At 45.0% G+C, this 17,187-nt stretch overlaps 1 protein-coding gene across 4 annotated transcripts in view; it reads left to right on the top strand.

Moving 5' to 3' along the window:
• MYO7A (myosin VIIA) overlaps positions 1-17,187 on the top strand; it is a 104,246-nt gene that overhangs the window by 11,989 nt on the left and 75,070 nt on the right. For all 4 annotated transcript variants that reach the window (XM_030042258.2, XM_030042257.2, XM_030042255.2 and 1 more), the window contains exon 2: positions 6,361-6,418. In XM_030042258.2, coding sequence (XP_029898118.1) covers positions 6,401-6,418 — 18 coding nt within the window. In that variant the 5' untranslated portion in view covers positions 6,361-6,400. The remainder of the gene's footprint in view (positions 1-6,360; positions 6,419-17,187) is intronic.

The following is a 17,187-nucleotide window of genomic DNA, read 5'->3' as shown; positions in this document are numbered from 1 at the left end:
ATTTTGGGTACTGAAGTCTTCAGCTGGAAACTCTACCTACTGCACAACGCCTGAGACCTCTCTGTCACTCATGTTGAGTAGATTACACCCAATTTATTGGTGGTTTCAATTACGAGCATCATTTCCCCGGGTTTCAGTTGCACTTGCAGAATGACAGACTGCAGTGCATTAGTGCTGCACTTTCTTCCCTGAGCTACTTGCATGAAAAAAAACCCTGATGTTCAGAAATGCAAATTATCTGTGTATCTAATGCACCAAGACTACTCCCATCCTGGGCTGTTTTACTGCAGTAAGCCACCTTGACACCTGCAGTCTTTTCTCCCTTTAGTTATCTGGCTAATTGATTAGCAAGTTGGCTGTGTTCTTCTGTGTAGGAAAGGTTGTTTTTACTTCGAGAGGCTGGAATTTTCTGCTTTGGAGATCCCAGGTCTGCAGGATGACTGGAACATCCCTTCTTGTAAAAAAAGCAACCAACAAACTACCAGGTCTTCCCTGAGAACAGCATCCGCCCACCAGAAAGAGAAGCCCAACGGGAGTACCCTCAAATCTAATTAGTACCTAATCCTGTGGTTCTCATCACTGTAAGGCTGAAAGCTGCAGGAATAGCTAGGGAAAAATCTGCATGTTCCCTAAAACAGCCCTTGCAGGCTGTTGTTTAGTTGCATGGCGTTGCATCCATGACTGGACACTGAGGAACCTTTCTGAGGATCCAGGGCTTCACAATGGATCTTTACCCCCCACTATCACCTATATCTTTTCGTGTCAACTTGCAGCTCCGCTTGAATCTTTCCCCTCAGTTGTCCAGGCAGCTGGACCTACAGCTGAGCGGGAAGGTAATTCTTTACACCAAAATGCACCTCTTGTTCCAAGCAGCTATTCCTTTGTCTCCTGATCCCACTGGAAATCTGGTGGCCACTCAAGGTCTGATCCAAAGGCTGTGGGAAAGGCTTTTCTTGACTTTCAATGAACTCAGATCAGAGTTTTTCCAGGAAAACGTGCTCTGTGCTGATCATCTCCCAGGACATACAAAGCCTGCAGGTATGCTGTGTCATGGATGCACCGGTCACATGAGAAATGGTAATTCTAATGTTTTCTACAGCTTATTACTGTTGTGACCTGCCTTGCTGAGGTGACAGCTTCCTCGCATTCCTCCCATCACCTGTCAGCATGACCTCAAGCTGATCCGTCCATGCGGAGGCGGCAATTAAGACATAAACAAGGGAACTTTCTCAGCACGGTGGCAGGCAGCATGCTGGCCAGGTGGTGCTCGCCGTGTCCCCACATCTCCATCACGAGAGTCTCATACTGTTTGCTCACTTGTAAAAACTCAGAGAGTGCCGTCCTGTGTGTAAAAAAATCAGCAAATACTCTGGGTGAATTCCTGTTGCCATTGCAGTTCAGGGGAATGTTGTTGCTTTTAACGTGAATGCATCTTTTCTCCACGTTAAAAGAGATGATGGGTAACAGAACCAGAAGACTGGATTTTACTCTCCATGTAATCTGCACTGGAGGAGTTTGAAATGATTATTTCTTCTTGTGAGGATGAAGATATTTGTGCCACAGGAAGGGAAGGTGTAAGTGAATGGCCATTACCATGAACGTTTCAGTCTAAAGCTCAGACAGGGAGATGCTAATGTTTTAAGCAACATCCCAGTAGCTAAAGCACTCATCTAGCGAGACTCAAAGTCTGAGTTAAACCAAGGTGAGGGTTGAACTCGAGTTACCCACCTCTCAGCAGGTCCTGGACAGCCAACCTTCACATAGGCTTTGAGGGCAAACCTGAGCAGATGGGAGAACTTACCTTTTGTGCAGAAAATAAAGCAAAATGGGAGGCTACAGCCCAAGGAGTCAGGGATGTCCCAGGCAGCACTGGACAGCAGGAGTTCAGAAATATCTAAGATTTATCCAAAATGGGCTCAGAAACCATGGCAGGTGGTCTGAAATTCTTACTGTGAGAGCCTGAGTGTTCAGTTTATTGAAAAGCAGAGTGAGACCTGATGGGAGTAGGCTGTAAGTGCCTTCGTAGGGAGCAGACATCACTGGACACACTAAGGATGATTTGACCTTTGGAGCTAATTACCTAGAGAAGTAGTGGGTTGTCTCTGTTGAGAGCTTGCTTGTTGATCAAGCTAGCAAGGAAGACACTTGTTAGCCAAGAGGAAGATGGTTGGCTGCCGTATTCAGACAAATATCTTCTGACCTGAAAGCCCTGGTTCTGATTCAGGGCTCTAGGAAGAATGCAAAAATACAAACTGTCATAGCTTCCCTAGCATGCCAGCTTTGAGCAGGACAGAATAGGAGTGGTATGTAGTGACACTGCCTTCTTCTTCTTTGCTCGCTGTCATGCACATTCAATGTTTGGAGATCCCAAAGACTGGCGGGTTTGCTAGTTTAACCTCATTCAAGAGCCATTGTTTTTCTTCCTGATCTGAATCCTGCTTGTGGTAAGGACAAAGGCGCTTGTCTCCAAGGATGTAGGTCTGACCTTCTTTTTATCCACCATTTCTCAGATGAACAGTAAAATACAGTGCAAAATCTTTAATCCTTCTCTGATCCCTTGCTGGAGGGCAGGAGGTGAAGGCAGCAGTGTGCAGAGAGCATCGGTGTGTTAAATCTCTTTGCTCAGCCTAGGTGATACATTACGTTTCTGTCAGTCAAGTGAAGTAGACATAAGGTAGATTAACTTCTCTTGTTTTTTCACACTTTTAAGTGCCTAGGGTGTTCTCCAAGAGACAGGCTCTACTCCAAGCTGGGTGCAGAGGGGGACAGGCTGTCATTGAATGTCAGTGCACACACCCTGTAAATTAATTATTAATTTTCTTCGCTGCATTTGCAGACAGGGGAATCATGAGGGACGTGGAACTTCAGGAGAAAGGAACAGAATTTGCACTTAGAATGAAATACCTGAATTTCTCCTAATTGATATTTAATGAGCATGTGCTCTGGAGGATTAGCACTGTGGAGCGATCCCCAAGGCAGTATGGCCAGTCATGTGGTTGGACTCCGGTCCTGAAGTGCCAACAAGGAGCACAGAAATGCCAGTTAAACAGATTAGAATAGCAACCCCCTTCTCTGCAATCGCAGGATAATGGTTTCGTCCAGGTTCCTCAGGCTTTTTCCCTCCAGAGTCCCTCTGTCAGGTTCCTCTTGCTCTTGCATCTGGGATCTCTTCAGAACCAGCAAGAAAGCCATGGCAGAGGTCACCATGGTGGAGACCATGTACTGAAGCACTCCTTGGCTTCTGTTGACCACTGCTTGCAAGCAAGTAGCAGGTATAGTTCCATGTCACACATCACTCTGCATCCACAAGTAGTTTAAAGCCCCTTCAGCCTCCCCCACTGCCTCCCTCAGATGCTCTCTTCAGATGACAGTCAACTAGTGGTGCTCAGAAAGCTGCAAAATGAACCAAATTTACAAAAAATACACTTTCCAGAAGGGTGTCTTTGTGCTCTTGTGTTATGTGTGAGTGATTTGGGAGAGGTGCCAGGTACATTTTGTTTAGCTCAGCTCATTTCCCATACCACAAGCAGCTGTAGAGCTTCACATAGGAGATGAAGGTGGGATTGAAGCACCCTACGCTCATCTGCCAGCGAGGGTTGGAGGGTCCAGATGGCTGTTTTGTTCCACCAGGACTCCCTGGTGGCAGGGAGCTGATCTCCCTGGTGCTCAGACAAGCCCAATCCTGCTTACTGATCCTTGTGGGAAGAACAGGGAGGGCAGTCTGCTGCTCCCCCTGCCCTTCCTTTTTGGGGTTTTCCCTGCTGATCAGGCTGTGGGGAAAGCTGGCTGCCCGTTGCGTACAACCTCCCTTGCAACAGCATCATGATGGGGCTTACAAAGCACTGAACAAGAGCAAGCCTGGTGGCTTGGACCAAAGGCTAGACCTTCAGAAAATAATAAAAAAAAACAAAACACAACAGGCTCTGGGTACCAAAGTCCTCTTTAAAAGCAGACTCTATTGGGTATGTAAATACTCTTCCAAACTTGGCACAACACCTATTCAGCATCACCATAGGCTGGGCTGAGCAGGATGCCGACATACAGGGTATTTTTCATGCTGGGAGCCAGAGCAACCATGGGACAGTTCTTTGCTTCAGCAGCAGAAGGATAAACGACTGAAGGAGCAGTTCTGAGACCTGAACCTGGTGCTCTAGCCCAGCCTGTGGGAAGACATTCCCCATGCATGGCTTTTGCAACATGGTCACCCAATGGGCAAGCGCACATAGGCTATTTGGCTGGTTAGCATGCAAATAATGACTGGAATACCTAGGAGCAACCCTGTTGGGTGAGATCTCTGTTTTTCAGAGAGGGAAATTGAGGCAAGGAACTATAAGATGACTTGTCCTTCAGCCAAGGAACTCAAACTGCTACCCAACCCACTGTTCAACGCTACCCCTACAACCATCATGTTACAGACCTGGGAGGGACCTCTGGAGAACCTCACCCAGTGCCCGCTCTGAGCCAAGCCAAGATTTCACTGACTATTCCCAGTGGAGGAGACTCTTCAGGATCCCTAGGCAGTTTGTCTCAGGGCTCACTACTTGGCAGGGTTAGAAAATTATTTTCAAGCCATATGAATTAAGGAGAAGAGGAATAATTTTATGTGCTACAGAGAAGATTCAAACTGAGAATTAGGAAAATTGCCCCACAGCCTTTCAGATACTAAAGTGGGCACATGATTTTCCATGAGTCATCAATCTTCTAGAAAAAGCAAAATTAATTCATTAAATATGGTCTATGGCCAAAGTTTGTCTAGTATTTTGTAATGAACAGTGATGCCTTGACTGCTCTTAGGACACCAGTTCCTTTTCTGGGCAATGCAGAGGGATCATGTAGATGGTTTCAACAGCTGGATGTTTTCATTAAGGTGGTGAAGGCACTTAGCTGGCAAACTCCTACAACTTTCAATGGGGTAGTTACCTGCCTTCAAATACGTGGTCGGTAAAGTGTAGAGGTGGTGCAGGCAGTGTGGTGAGGAAAAGGGGAATAACTGGAAATGCTGTTGAGCCTTTGCAGTCCCTGCAGGGGCTAATAGGGATAAATCCTGCCTTTCTAGCTAGGATGGAATCATCCGTGTTTCCCACTGCAGCTGAGAAGCTACAGAAAATTCAGCCAGCAGGATCAGCACCAAAGACAAAGTCCTACATTACTGAATGGGATGAGTGCAGTTGCTGCTGGTGGGGAAGAGACATCACCCTCCTTGCCATGAGGAAAATGTGTTGGGACACTGGCACAGGGCATTATCACTCCCTTTTTTTTGCAAGACTGAGTCTGTCCCATATTGTAACTCTTTGGGACATGTCATCAGGAGATGGTTGAGGGCAGGCAGAAAGATTTTACTATTCCCTCCTGTCCCTCCAAGAAAGGTTCTCCTTTTAGTGGGGAAAGCACAAAAATAAAAATTATGGCTAAAACATGAAACAAAATATTTAGGTTTGTATGACAAGTCTGGACCGCTTTGTCACTGTGAGGGGAAATATCTTGTGTCTTGCAAGATCATCCTTCATCAGCCTTCACATCCCCAGTGTCTCGTGGGAGTTGTGTGTCTCAAATAGAGTGCCTTTTTGCCTAGGCATGAGTGTTTTAAGGCATGAGTGTTTTTACCGTACTGGAAAATGTTCCACATCATAAATATAACAATTACTGATTGCCATGTAGCAAGGATGACTTGGAGAGTAAAAGCTGCAGAAATTCAATTCTTTGAAAGCGTTTTTCACTCATACACACCAAAGCAATTTAATGCTGGGAGCACCGTGAAGTGGCAGCACACACCAGCAAGCACAAACCCAGGAGCAGCGTGGGACTTTCCCATGTAAATCCCGCAAAGGTACAATTTGTACAACAGGCAGGAGCAGAGTGTGGAGATACTCAGTCCAATCCAGGTATTAGTTGCAGGCTGTGGTGGAGGGCTTGGTATTTTCTTTCCTCTTCTGAAAGCAGTTTTGATAGAAAGATGATAATCCATCCAGTCTCGTGGGCTGTAAGGACAGGACTCCCCTTCTCCATGTGCTTTAATCCGTACCACGGGATCTGACGACCCATGTAGTAAATCAGTATCAGTCTGCTTGCTAGGTTAATCCTTGGACAACTTTCTAGGACTCAGTTTACAAAATATTACTTGCGTAAGCAACCTCCAGTCCCAGTCTCATTCACCATGGTGCAGGCATTAATCTGGATGTATTAGAGGATTGTCTCTCACTGTCTGGAATTAATATTACAAAAGTGTGGGGAGTTTAAGTGCTCCTAGCCCTCTTCCACACCGAGGGGCTGCATCTGTCCCTTTAGGGTTGGGACAGTCCCTGAGCTGGGACCTATGAGTCAGGGTATCAGTTCATTAACTGCTGGTTTCTTTTGGTTTAGGTCCATTCCTGGTGATTGCTGATGTGTTTATACAGGAACCATGGTCATTCTACGACAGGTAAGTGAAGCATACCTCTCTTCATCATTTCTAATTTTACTCCATCACCCCAAGGACTAATAAAAGTCTTTTTTGGAGCAGGGAGGATCAAGTCAGGCTATTTTTATCCTATTCTATTTCCCTAAAAGGACTGTTACAAGATGCAGAGATACTCATTAGCCTTAATCCTTGATTGGCTTAGAGGAAATCATTGCTCTGTGTGTGTAGTCCAGATTAACCTCGTGCAATGTTCCACTTCTATTTTCTCATCTGGGATGGCCCAGAAGCTGCATGTGAATCCTGGATATGCAGAAGAATAAAACAGCTTACTGCCTGTCTTGAAGAATAATCTAGTCAAGAATTGCTTTTCAATTTCCAGGAACAGTGCTGCTGTGTCCTTTTGCACATTGAATTGAAGAATTAAGTTGTTTGGCAGGTCTCGTGTAGTTTCTGAAATAATTTAGGGCTTCGAATTGTAGTGTTTTCCCTGTGTCTAAGCATAACATGTCTCTCTCACTCGCTGCTTCTGGGTTGTCTCGTTGCCATGTCTCACCTGGGGAGGACTGACAATGCTGACAACACATGTGACCTGGGTTGGGGCTGCAGACTGAGACTTAAGTATGTCAACACAGTCAAGCATGGAGGTGATGGAGCAAATCTACCCAACAGTTTTGCTTCAGCTCTGTGTCTGTCTTGGCAAATACACTTTTGGCTGCAACTGGGCAGAAAGCGCTGGACCTCTGAAGCAGGAACTCACATGGTACCAGTTTATACCAGTGACAAGAAGAGCTGAGGATAGCTTTGTGGGTGAAAGGAATAACAAAGATCTCATGGAGCAACTGAAATGCTCTTTACAGTGTTGCTCTGACCTATTGGGAGCTGTGGCCCAATGAAAAAAGGCTGCTCTTTGGTAGGAGTAATTAGGAGCTCAGTCCTCCTTCCAAAAGGCTCAGAGGCATCAGCCCCACGTTGCAAACTCTGACTGATACAGTTTGCAATGCTAAGGAAAATGGGCATTAAAATGAAGTAAGTTCATATGCTAATTTGAAAGCTCAGAATAGCAGTTGTGGCTCTAAGAAATACCCTGTAACATCTCTGTCTAGGATGGTATCACGCCAGGCTGTCTAATGTCTCTCTGCTGGAGGTTACCCCTCTGTGGTTCAGCTACTTGTTCATAGGCTTCTGTGTTGGTCTGAATTCACCCTTTGCAGAGCTCTAATCAAATAGACCATCTTGCTAGTTACCTAAAAACAAGGTGTCTTGTCTAGGCAGGGAGGCAGGGTGCTTCGGAAGTCATTTCCTTCCCACCTCTCTTAGGGTAGGATGGATCTCCTCTCTGGAGATGTTTCTTTCCCTTGTCTACCTAAGCCCTAAGCAAGACTAGCTTAGGCACTTACATTTAGATGGACCCAACTGTGAATGGAGAGCTGTGGTGCAGGGACATCATTCGTTTCTTCTGTTACTGCTGTTATCCTGAAAGTAACTTACAGAAAAGGGGACAAGTAGATGGCTCCAATAACATCATCAAGGCACTTTGTGCCATCCATCTAGACACTAATTAGCAGTCCCAGGATCTAGTCTGGGATTTGGGTCCTATTAAAACCTCAGGATGTGGTTGGTCTGGTGTGAAAAAGGGGCTGAATTCTTGGGCTTTTACCTCTCGTGTCTGTAGTGTTACAGCAGTAAAGCTGGAGCAGAGCAGGAGTGATGCCGCTCTTATGTTAGCAGATGAGAGGTTATTGCTAGGATGTTACAATGGAAGGAAAAATGTAGTGGCATTTCTGTACTGAAAGCTGGATGCTGGAGAATAAACCTGGAGCCATTTGTGATTGATGTGTTTGTATTGCCCAAGTGTTCAAAGCCCATCACCTCCAGGCAGGTATTACAAGAAGAACCCTTAAGAGCAAAGCCTTAACATTCAGTGTGCATGTTCAATCTCCTATAGGCTTTTTAAGAGAAGATACTCAGTTGTTTTCCATACAAACATCTTTTAGTTCATAAGGACTGGGTGTCAAAAGTGTATAAGGAATCTCCAAGTGGACTCCAGGAAGTTATCAACAATATTTGATACATTACTTTGGGATTAAAGCTTCTTATTATTAAACAAGAAAAAACCTAGGCCCTTAAAACAACCTGCAGTTTTCAAAAAGCTCTTCCATCTCTTGCTGTTCTCGACAGTTTTGAGACTAACTCTCCCTGTAGGTTCGGACGCTGAGCAGGTGCTGACAAATATCAGGGAAATAAGTTTGTGTAGAACTTGTTGCTTACTGCAAACATGTCTCTGCATCATGAGTAAGGTGAGCAAGGACCCCTCCATAATGAAATAAGGTTACCCAGTTGTTAGCAGATACAGGCTCTTTCTGAGGTCACTTTATACCAGTTTACTCCATCTAAAGGTCCAATCTGAGACACACTTGAGCCACTTTGCTCTCTGTGGTCCAAAGAGCTGCTGTTTATGCTGGTGCTTAATTGCAAGTAGCAGCAATATATGTATTTTACCTCCTTCAGTTTTGCTGTAAGATTTTAGAAACAAGTCTCTGCTGTTCTTGATCGGTATGACTTTTGAGGGAGCTTTCCCCCTGTCTTGTCTTTTTTTACTTTCATTCTGGAATGTGCACCTCACAGTCCTCCCCTCCCACCCCTTTTCCCCTGAAAACTTTCTCCAACAAGATCAAATAAAAGACCAAATCGTCGCCTGCGATAGAACAGCCCAGAGCTTTTGGCCCCTGCAGCTTGGTTTTCCTATCCTTACTCAGCTATAAATCCAGGAATTTTGAAGATGAGCCCGTGGCATTGCACCCCTTCCATTCTCCCCTCAAAACAGTTCGCACTAGGATCTCCCTTGGAGGTTGGCTCTGGGCAGCTGAGCACAGAGAGAAGTGCACGGCTCCGAGCAAGGATGAGAAAACACACAGAGCTCCTGCCCCGTGTCTTCCACCCAGTAACTCAGAAGAAAAGCCAATATTGTTCCCCAGCAGGGGCCTGTAGGGAGCCAAACTTATCAGCTTTAGTAGCTAGCAAATCACTCATGGCAAGTCCATTTCCATGCACAAAGAAAGGGAAGATGAAAAAGGAAGGCTTCCTAAATTCCTGCCTTGGCAGCCTGACAAGTTCATTTGGCTCCGCAGCACAGCGGCAGCTCGTTCCCTCCTGTTCTGTCTTTTATTTGAAGCAGAGATGTTTTTAGAACTGGAGTGGAGACCAGGAGGGTGCGGTGGCCCCAGCCGCAGGTGGCCACGCAGCCTGGCAAGGGACACATTGCTGGTCCAGGCAGAGGGCTTTGCCGAGGCCACCGCTGTCCTGGTGGCAAATAACAAATGTCTGCTGCTTGCCACACGGCTGGTTTTGCCAACTCCGTCTTCTTGTTCATGTAGGCAACTCTCATATAACCTGATCTTAAATCCAGGGTTTCCCAGCCCTGCAAATTTCCTGCTGCTGGGCCAAACCAACAAAAATCAAAACCACTTACCTGCTGGGGAATAAAACATGCTCCTAAAATTTAAGTATTTCATGTAGGACCAAGTTCAGCATCCCACAAAGCTCATCCACTAAACTAGACTTGGCAGAAGATTGTATCTGTATTGCTGTAGTCTCCTGACCGTGTCCAGACGACATGAGGAGCATTGCTGCTGTTGTGGGTTTCTCCCAGTCTTAGTGGCCACCCCAACCTGCTCCGGGGGTTATAAGGAGAGAAGTAGAAATAGGAGTGAAAAGAAACAGTGGAGACCTAAGCTAAGCAGATAGAGGAAACCTAAGTCAGCCAGAAATTAAGGTCCTGAGGGATCAAGTGCTGTGGATGCCTCGCGCTATAAAGCTCCGTTTAGTTCAACACCAAAGCAAGGAAGATGTCTCCAACTAGTCTGACGCTTTGCAGGAGCCAAGGCTTGGTCAGAGTCTTCAGCTCTGCTCTCCTGGCTCAGCAGTGCTCCCGGTGAGGTGACTTTTGGGGCAATGCCAAAACCTCGCTGTTTCTCTGCAGCCATCCATTCTGTAAAGTCGGTGGCACCTCTGGCATTTCTTTGAGTGTAAAACCCCCAATACAGCTTCAGCTTTAAACCCCACAAAACAAGCCCTACATGAACGACACTGTCCTTGATATGTTCATGTCTATGTTTTCTGAGGGTGTTTGTGGCTTCCTGTTCTTGTGCCAGGACTGGCTTTTAGCTAAAATTGTCCTTTCCCATTCTTGCCATTTCTCAGGTGTTTGTATAAAGAGCAATTGCTTTCCTTCCTAGCCTTGGAATTGACCAAAATCCTAAAAACCCCTTTTTTTTCTGCCTTGTAAAACAAGCTCTGCAGCCCTCTTGTGATGGTGACAGCCCTTACTGCAGCTGCTCCAGCTTAATTTCTTCTTGCTAAAACCAGAATTGCACATTGCACTGCAGGTGAAAGGGATTTGTGCAGTTCATTAATGAGCAGGAATAGATTTTGTGACCGTCGCTGTTTACAGAGACTCGGTTTGATGCTCCAGGAGATGTTTTCCCTTGCTGGGAGTAAGAATAGCAGAGACCAGATTTTGAAATGTTTCAGTCCATTCACAGACATCTCCCATCTGGGCTCTGTGAGCACCGGTTTTACCTGGAGCTGGCATACACTATTTTGGGTGTTATTGGATAATATGCATTCAGCTGTGCTAAGTGATTCATTGTGCTATATATTTTGTTAGCAAGGAGGAAGGGGCGGGGGAGAAAACCAATGTTATTGTAGGTCTTCTCAGGGCTGATCTGTAATCATGTTATTATAAAAAGCAAAGTGTAAGTCCACTGTTTGGATTCTCTTTCTCATAAACACTGAATAATTTAAGTCTTCTCCCATTTATGCCTTGTATCTGTCTGATCTATGAGTCTGAGGCTTCCCTGGATAGCTGTAATGCAGCAATGAAAAGTCCAGCACAAGCCAACCAAAGGGCACATTTGCATATAGATTGAAACATGAATCGTTGGGAGCCATTCATTAGTTGCAGTGCTCAAGACATTTGGCATTTTAACAGCTCTCTGCATCAAATCCTTTCCATCAAATTTATGGGACAATTAAAGTGCTGGGGTAGCTGTGTGCAGAAAATAAAGCTGCAGGCTAGGGAGATGTTCTTGCAGTGCTATGGCTGCAGAATATAAATTGCATGATGTCAAGTAAAGGTAGAGTGAACAATCTCAGCCCTGGTGTGGAGATACTCTGCCTCTTAGAGAGCCTGTCTGAAACACACTCGTTCCTGCTTTTTGATACCTTAGACAAGCCCCCAGGATCTGTCTTCCCCAAAGTGTATGCACTGAAACCTTAATCTATTTGATCTCAAGATAGAAAAGGCTTGGAGTGAGAGCTATTATATGTGTGGGTGAGTTTAGTTTTACTTTTTTAAGAGGCAGTAGCAAAATACCCAGCCAATGGGACATTCATTTGAGGGTATAGGAAACCTCAAAGGACTCAGTAACAATATTTACCTTGAATTAATCTTGGGACTTGAGGTTCCCCAGGGAAAATCTACATCCCCAGGGGCACCTCTTGCAAAGCAGCTCACATATCATCTTTTCTTGCTTGATGGTAACTTCTCTGTGTCTGTCAGAGCCCTTAAAAGATGCCATTTAACTTGCTGAGACCTGACGTCTGGAGCAAGAGAGAAATTCAGCCCCTCAAACTGCCTCTTTCTCTTAAGCCCTCCAACTCATCATGGCCTCAGGTTGTACCAGGTGAGGTTTAGATTGGATATTAGGAAAAATTTCTTCACCAAAAGAGTTGTCAAGCATTGGAACAGGCTGCCCACGGAAGTGGTGGAGTCACCATCCCTGGAGGTATTGAAAAGACATGTAGATGTGGTGCTTAGGGACATGGTTTAGTGGTGGACTTGGCAGTGCTAGGTTAATGGTTGGACTCGGTGATCTTAGGGATCCTTTCCACCCTAAATGATTCTATGATTCTATAACCCGACTCTGAAGAATTCTCGCTGTTTGTATATGTTTTCTGTAAAGAAAAAGACTGTAATCAATCTTGAACCTCACATGGCCATTGTGCACCAGCTGGTGGAGCTGGGGGCTGCTGGCCCATCTAGGAACCCCTTTGAAGGAGTGAGGTTTGGGGAGGGACGTCAGAAATCCTTCGTTCCCACCTACCCCCATCCCACCCCACATCTTATCCTGCTGCTAGGGATCAACACAAGGGTTGATTTCCCTTGGTTCTCACTCCAGCTACTGAGCCTCTGATTACGGTTCGTTACAGGACGAAGCATCTTCATACCAGCTGTGCAAACAGAGCAGAGCAAAGGAGCTCTCGTCCTGTCCCGACCCCATCCCTGCACACCCACCTCCCTCTGTCTGCCCTCCATTCCCTCCCAGATGTGCGGTACAGCTGTTGGCTGGAGCACATTGTCCATAATTTCACCAAAATCATATGACCTACAAGTACTTTTAAAAACCTTGAACATAATTTATTATTTCTTACTTATTGCTGTTATTTTTACTCAGATCAGTTCTCAGATAGGATATAGGGAGTGACAATTGCAATGATTTGGGTAAAAGGTAGACATTTACGGCAACATGGCTGCTGTAAGAAATGTTTGTGATATGACATCCTTAATGGAGTGTAGGACCATGCTTTTCATCTGCTCCTTGTACGAATGGCTGTGCAGCAGGCAGGCAGCTCTCCCTGTTCGAGATGACCTTCCTCTTCATCAAATTCCTCTTGCAAAATTGGAAAACATTCAACAGAAAGGCATTAAAAAGGAAGCCCTCAACGTTTAATGGATTTGGGGTCACAGGCACATCTGTGGAATGACCCTGATGTACACTAGTGAAAGATCTGGCCCTCATGGTGTAAAATGCGTTCATTTTTCAAGCCACAGCACCGTTTTCTAGCACAGTGTAGATTTGGCAGCTGTTTTCCTAAAAAACCCCTTAGCTCTGGCTTTCTGCAATCAGGTTCAAGAAGCTGTGCGCAGGTCCTGGGGCCCAGGGGAAGGAAAGCAATAACAGACCATTTCAATAGCACAAATTGAAAAATGGCATTTCTTTCTCAGGAGAAAGTTGAGCTGGGAGTACAGAGTGTATCTGCTGAGATTTCATTGCCTGGTCAATGAATAAAATAATTTTATTGGAATTAAAACCTGACTTTGAAGACAGAATTCCAATGAGAACGTCAAAACAATACACTCCATGTCAGTCTTTAGCCAAACTCTGGTGTTTTCATGAAAAGCTTTGTTTATATATTTTTCCTGTTGCATTTTAGGTTTTGGTGAAATGGCATTCTCTAAGGAAGATTTACAGTAAGAATTTTGGAGGAGTAAATCTACTTCTAGTGTAACCAAAACAGAAGGAGGATTTGGACGTTTGCTAGCACACACATAAGGAGACTGTTCTGAAAAAAAAAAATCTGTTTAAGAGCAGAGAAAATTCAATACTGTGAGTGAAATAGCCTGAGATACGCTGGTAAGCCAGCTGGCACTTTAGATACCTCTATGGGGCTTTCATCAGTGGGGAAATGAGATGAGTAAGTGTGGACTGAGACTTGGGAATTTGTATGCTGATGCTTTTGCATTTCCATTTTGCCACTCCTGGGTATATTTACAGATATTGCTCTCGTGGCCAGCAGTACTGACTAGCCCGTGCAGGGCTTGTGCATTACACTGTTGCAATGTAAGAGAATTGCTTTTTCCCTGTTGATCACATCTGTGTGGATCTGAGTTTTGCCACCACCATGAGAAGGTGATAGAGAGGATGAGTCCTCCTCTTGTCTCCTTCCCATATCACCCTTGCTGCTCTCTGCACAAGGGAGGTGGCACGGGCAGAGGAACGCAGCTGCTTTCTTGCACTGGGAGAGGTCAATCTTAAAAGTTTACAAGGATTTCATCCTCCATTAGGCAATTTTGTGAAAGGAGAAAACATCACCAGCTATAAATTATGAGGACTTCTGTTCCTGAACAGAAATTATTATAAAATTCTGAACAGACTTACTGTGTACTGGAGTTGTGAACATATATAAAATGACCATATTTGTTCAGACCCAGGTCTGTCCCATCTGGTATTCTGTGTCCAGACTGTCTGTTGGTGAACACCAAGGGACAAGTAAGCATACAGTGTAATTTCCTCACAATATTTTCTTATCCTTCAGCTAATTTCCTGGCCTCCACCTATGAGATTTCAGCTCGGTGATTTCCCAAGCCTGATGTGATTTGATTAGTAGTCCCTAATGCATCTCCTTTCCAAGCACTTGTCCAGCTTCCTTACTCCTCCAGGTGTCCTATCCACCTCCACTGCTTTTTGCTGAACCTAGCCCCTACTGACTTTGATGTCCCCTTATTTGTAGACTAGAAGAGTATTTTAAAGACGTATCTCTACAGACTTGTCCACTCTGCCCTAGGCATCCACATGGGCCACTGGTGAGGATAGGATGCTACCCAGGATGGTCTTTTGGTGTGCTTTAACCTTGCACACCCATTTTCATGTCCTGCCAGAGGCAATTCCACTTACATCCTGATAGTATTGCTCCCTCCCAACTCTTTTACCAAGAAGCAGATGCCTTCCATCCTTTCCCCAGAGTCGCCTTAACAGAACCCGGGAGAAAAAGAGGTTGGCTTATTTTGCATGCTGAAGAAGAAAGAGCCAAATGCTGCTTGGTTTTAAGATTGGGAAAAACTCCTCTCTGGGACAGAGCCTTGCCAGTGATTTTCACACCACAACTCAGAAGCCTTTTGAGCAGCCAGTGTGAATGCAATATGAGTAATTCATGTGCATCTCCTACCACCCAGCCAGATGTTTTATTGCCAGCGCCGTTGCTGGCAAATGACTCTTAAGGTCACACACTGCATTTTTATGATCTGCAAATCACTTTGTAAAGGCATTTAACTGCCCCTTAACCCCATAAGATTGCTAGATTCGGTGCGAGACAGACAGGCAGCCCTTTCCCATTAAGTAGATGCTTGGAGTTAAACAGCATTTGCACCCAGCAAAATGCAATGGAGGCACAAACCATATCTCCACGCTGATACTCTGTCAGCCCATTCCTTACAGAAACATACGCATAATTAATATATCTATGTGATAATACTCTTGCAGTCTCAAAATTAAGGCTATATGGCAATTACTGAGTTTCTCTAAACAAGTATAAAATTGATGAGCATTCTTCACATGATTTAATTTCCCTTTACAGGATTTAGGTTTTCACACGAGCATCAACCAGCTGCCTGTTGCTGGGCAGGGATCTCTGCCATTGTAGGCACCTTGCAAACCCACAACAAAACCAAAAGTTTGGTTCCAGGAGTAGCATTTAACAAAACCCTTTTGTAATGCAACCCTTTTCACAGTAAAGTGGATAAAATGTGAGACAAAATGCCTTTGGAGGCCACATCCCCCTGTGCAGCATATGCAGAATGGACTGTCTATGTAATAAAATAGCCATGAGGAAAATAAGAAGTATCAAGAATAGAGGAATTAGTTGCTGAGCCAAAATCATGCAGAGCTTATTTCTTTTATGGTTTTATTCTTCTAGCTGCTAGAGTCCAGGACGTCCATATGAAAGTCTAATCCCACTGGCAATCTTACCAGCCACCATTCCTTGATAATTTCATGTAAGAAATAGGTCCAACTTGCTTCTTCAAGCTGTGGCTATTGCTTCATTTGCAATGGCTGGCGATTATTTAGCGGGACTTGGATTTTGAAGCAGGTTTCTGGGTTTGTGTGTGTAGAAATGACTGATGTTCAGGGTCTGGCTTCTAATCGCTTTCTGAAAGCCAAGTTTCTTCAATATGTGCCCAACAAGCTATAAACCATTAGCTGTAAAAGTGTCCCAAGCTCACAGTTTGAAGGCATCCACAGTGCATATCTGTACATGTCCTGATCTAACAAGGCAACTGTGTTGGTTGGGTCTGCCAAATACAACTGTGATTTGAACAGTCATGATCGGCCCCATCTCTATCATCTTGTGCCAGCCTAAAACCTCCACTCTTTCTCTACAACCTTTAGGTTAGAGCTTGTCTAGCTGGACTTGCTGACTGGTTCCTTCAGAACCTTTAATTAACCTGGTTGTCCTCTGGGGTCCCTTCCTTCTACCAGAGCCTTCTGTAATTTCACACCTTCCACAGCCCAGCTGTGATGATGTGAAATTTGGGATTAAAATGCACACTGTATCATTCCACATTCTTCTTAGGGTACTATTAGCGTGGAAGTTTAATTAAAACCCGTGGAGAAATAATCAGAAATAAACCTCCTGGTGCACTTGGTAATTCCTGAGAGTTACAGCAGATGGGGCTGGTATTGTGCTGCTGGGAGCCCATGGTGCAGCTCTGTGGCTGGTCCACCTCCTTTCTCAGAGGGACCCACCACCAGCAATTTGGGAAGTTTTCCAAACGAGATAGGCAAAGGGGTTTGAAGAGTCCAGGTAAGTGGCTGCAGTTACCAACCTGCTCTGGGTTTCCATTTCAAGGGTGGTCTTGCAAGGAGCCAGCCCTGGAGCCTTCAAACCCATGAAGCAAGCAATGAAATATGGGTGATTTTGCTGGGTTTTAATCATACTAGTAGGATTCTTTTTGTTACCCATTTCCTCATGGCAAAAAAGTCCAGGTGCTTCATGTTCTCAAGATTTTTTGACATCTGGGAGTATCTTTTCTCCTTTTGGAAGCACACTACTTGTATCGCAGCATCTCTGCACCCTTGTGTCTGACACCTAAGGAACAAAAACCAGTATCAAGACGTTTTGGATTGCATCACAAGCATTGCCAGCATGATTTTTTTGTTTTCCATTGTGCTTTCTCCTGCCATCCATTCCTCTCAGAAACTGGCTTTTCAAACACGCTCCTGGAGTAGTCC

This window comes from Aquila chrysaetos, chromosome 19, assembly GCF_900496995.4.
Source record: "Aquila chrysaetos chrysaetos chromosome 19, bAquChr1.4, whole genome shotgun sequence".
Taxonomy (NCBI): Eukaryota; Metazoa; Chordata; class Aves; order Accipitriformes; family Accipitridae; genus Aquila; species Aquila chrysaetos.
This window is presented reverse-complemented; position numbering and strand designations above follow the sequence as displayed.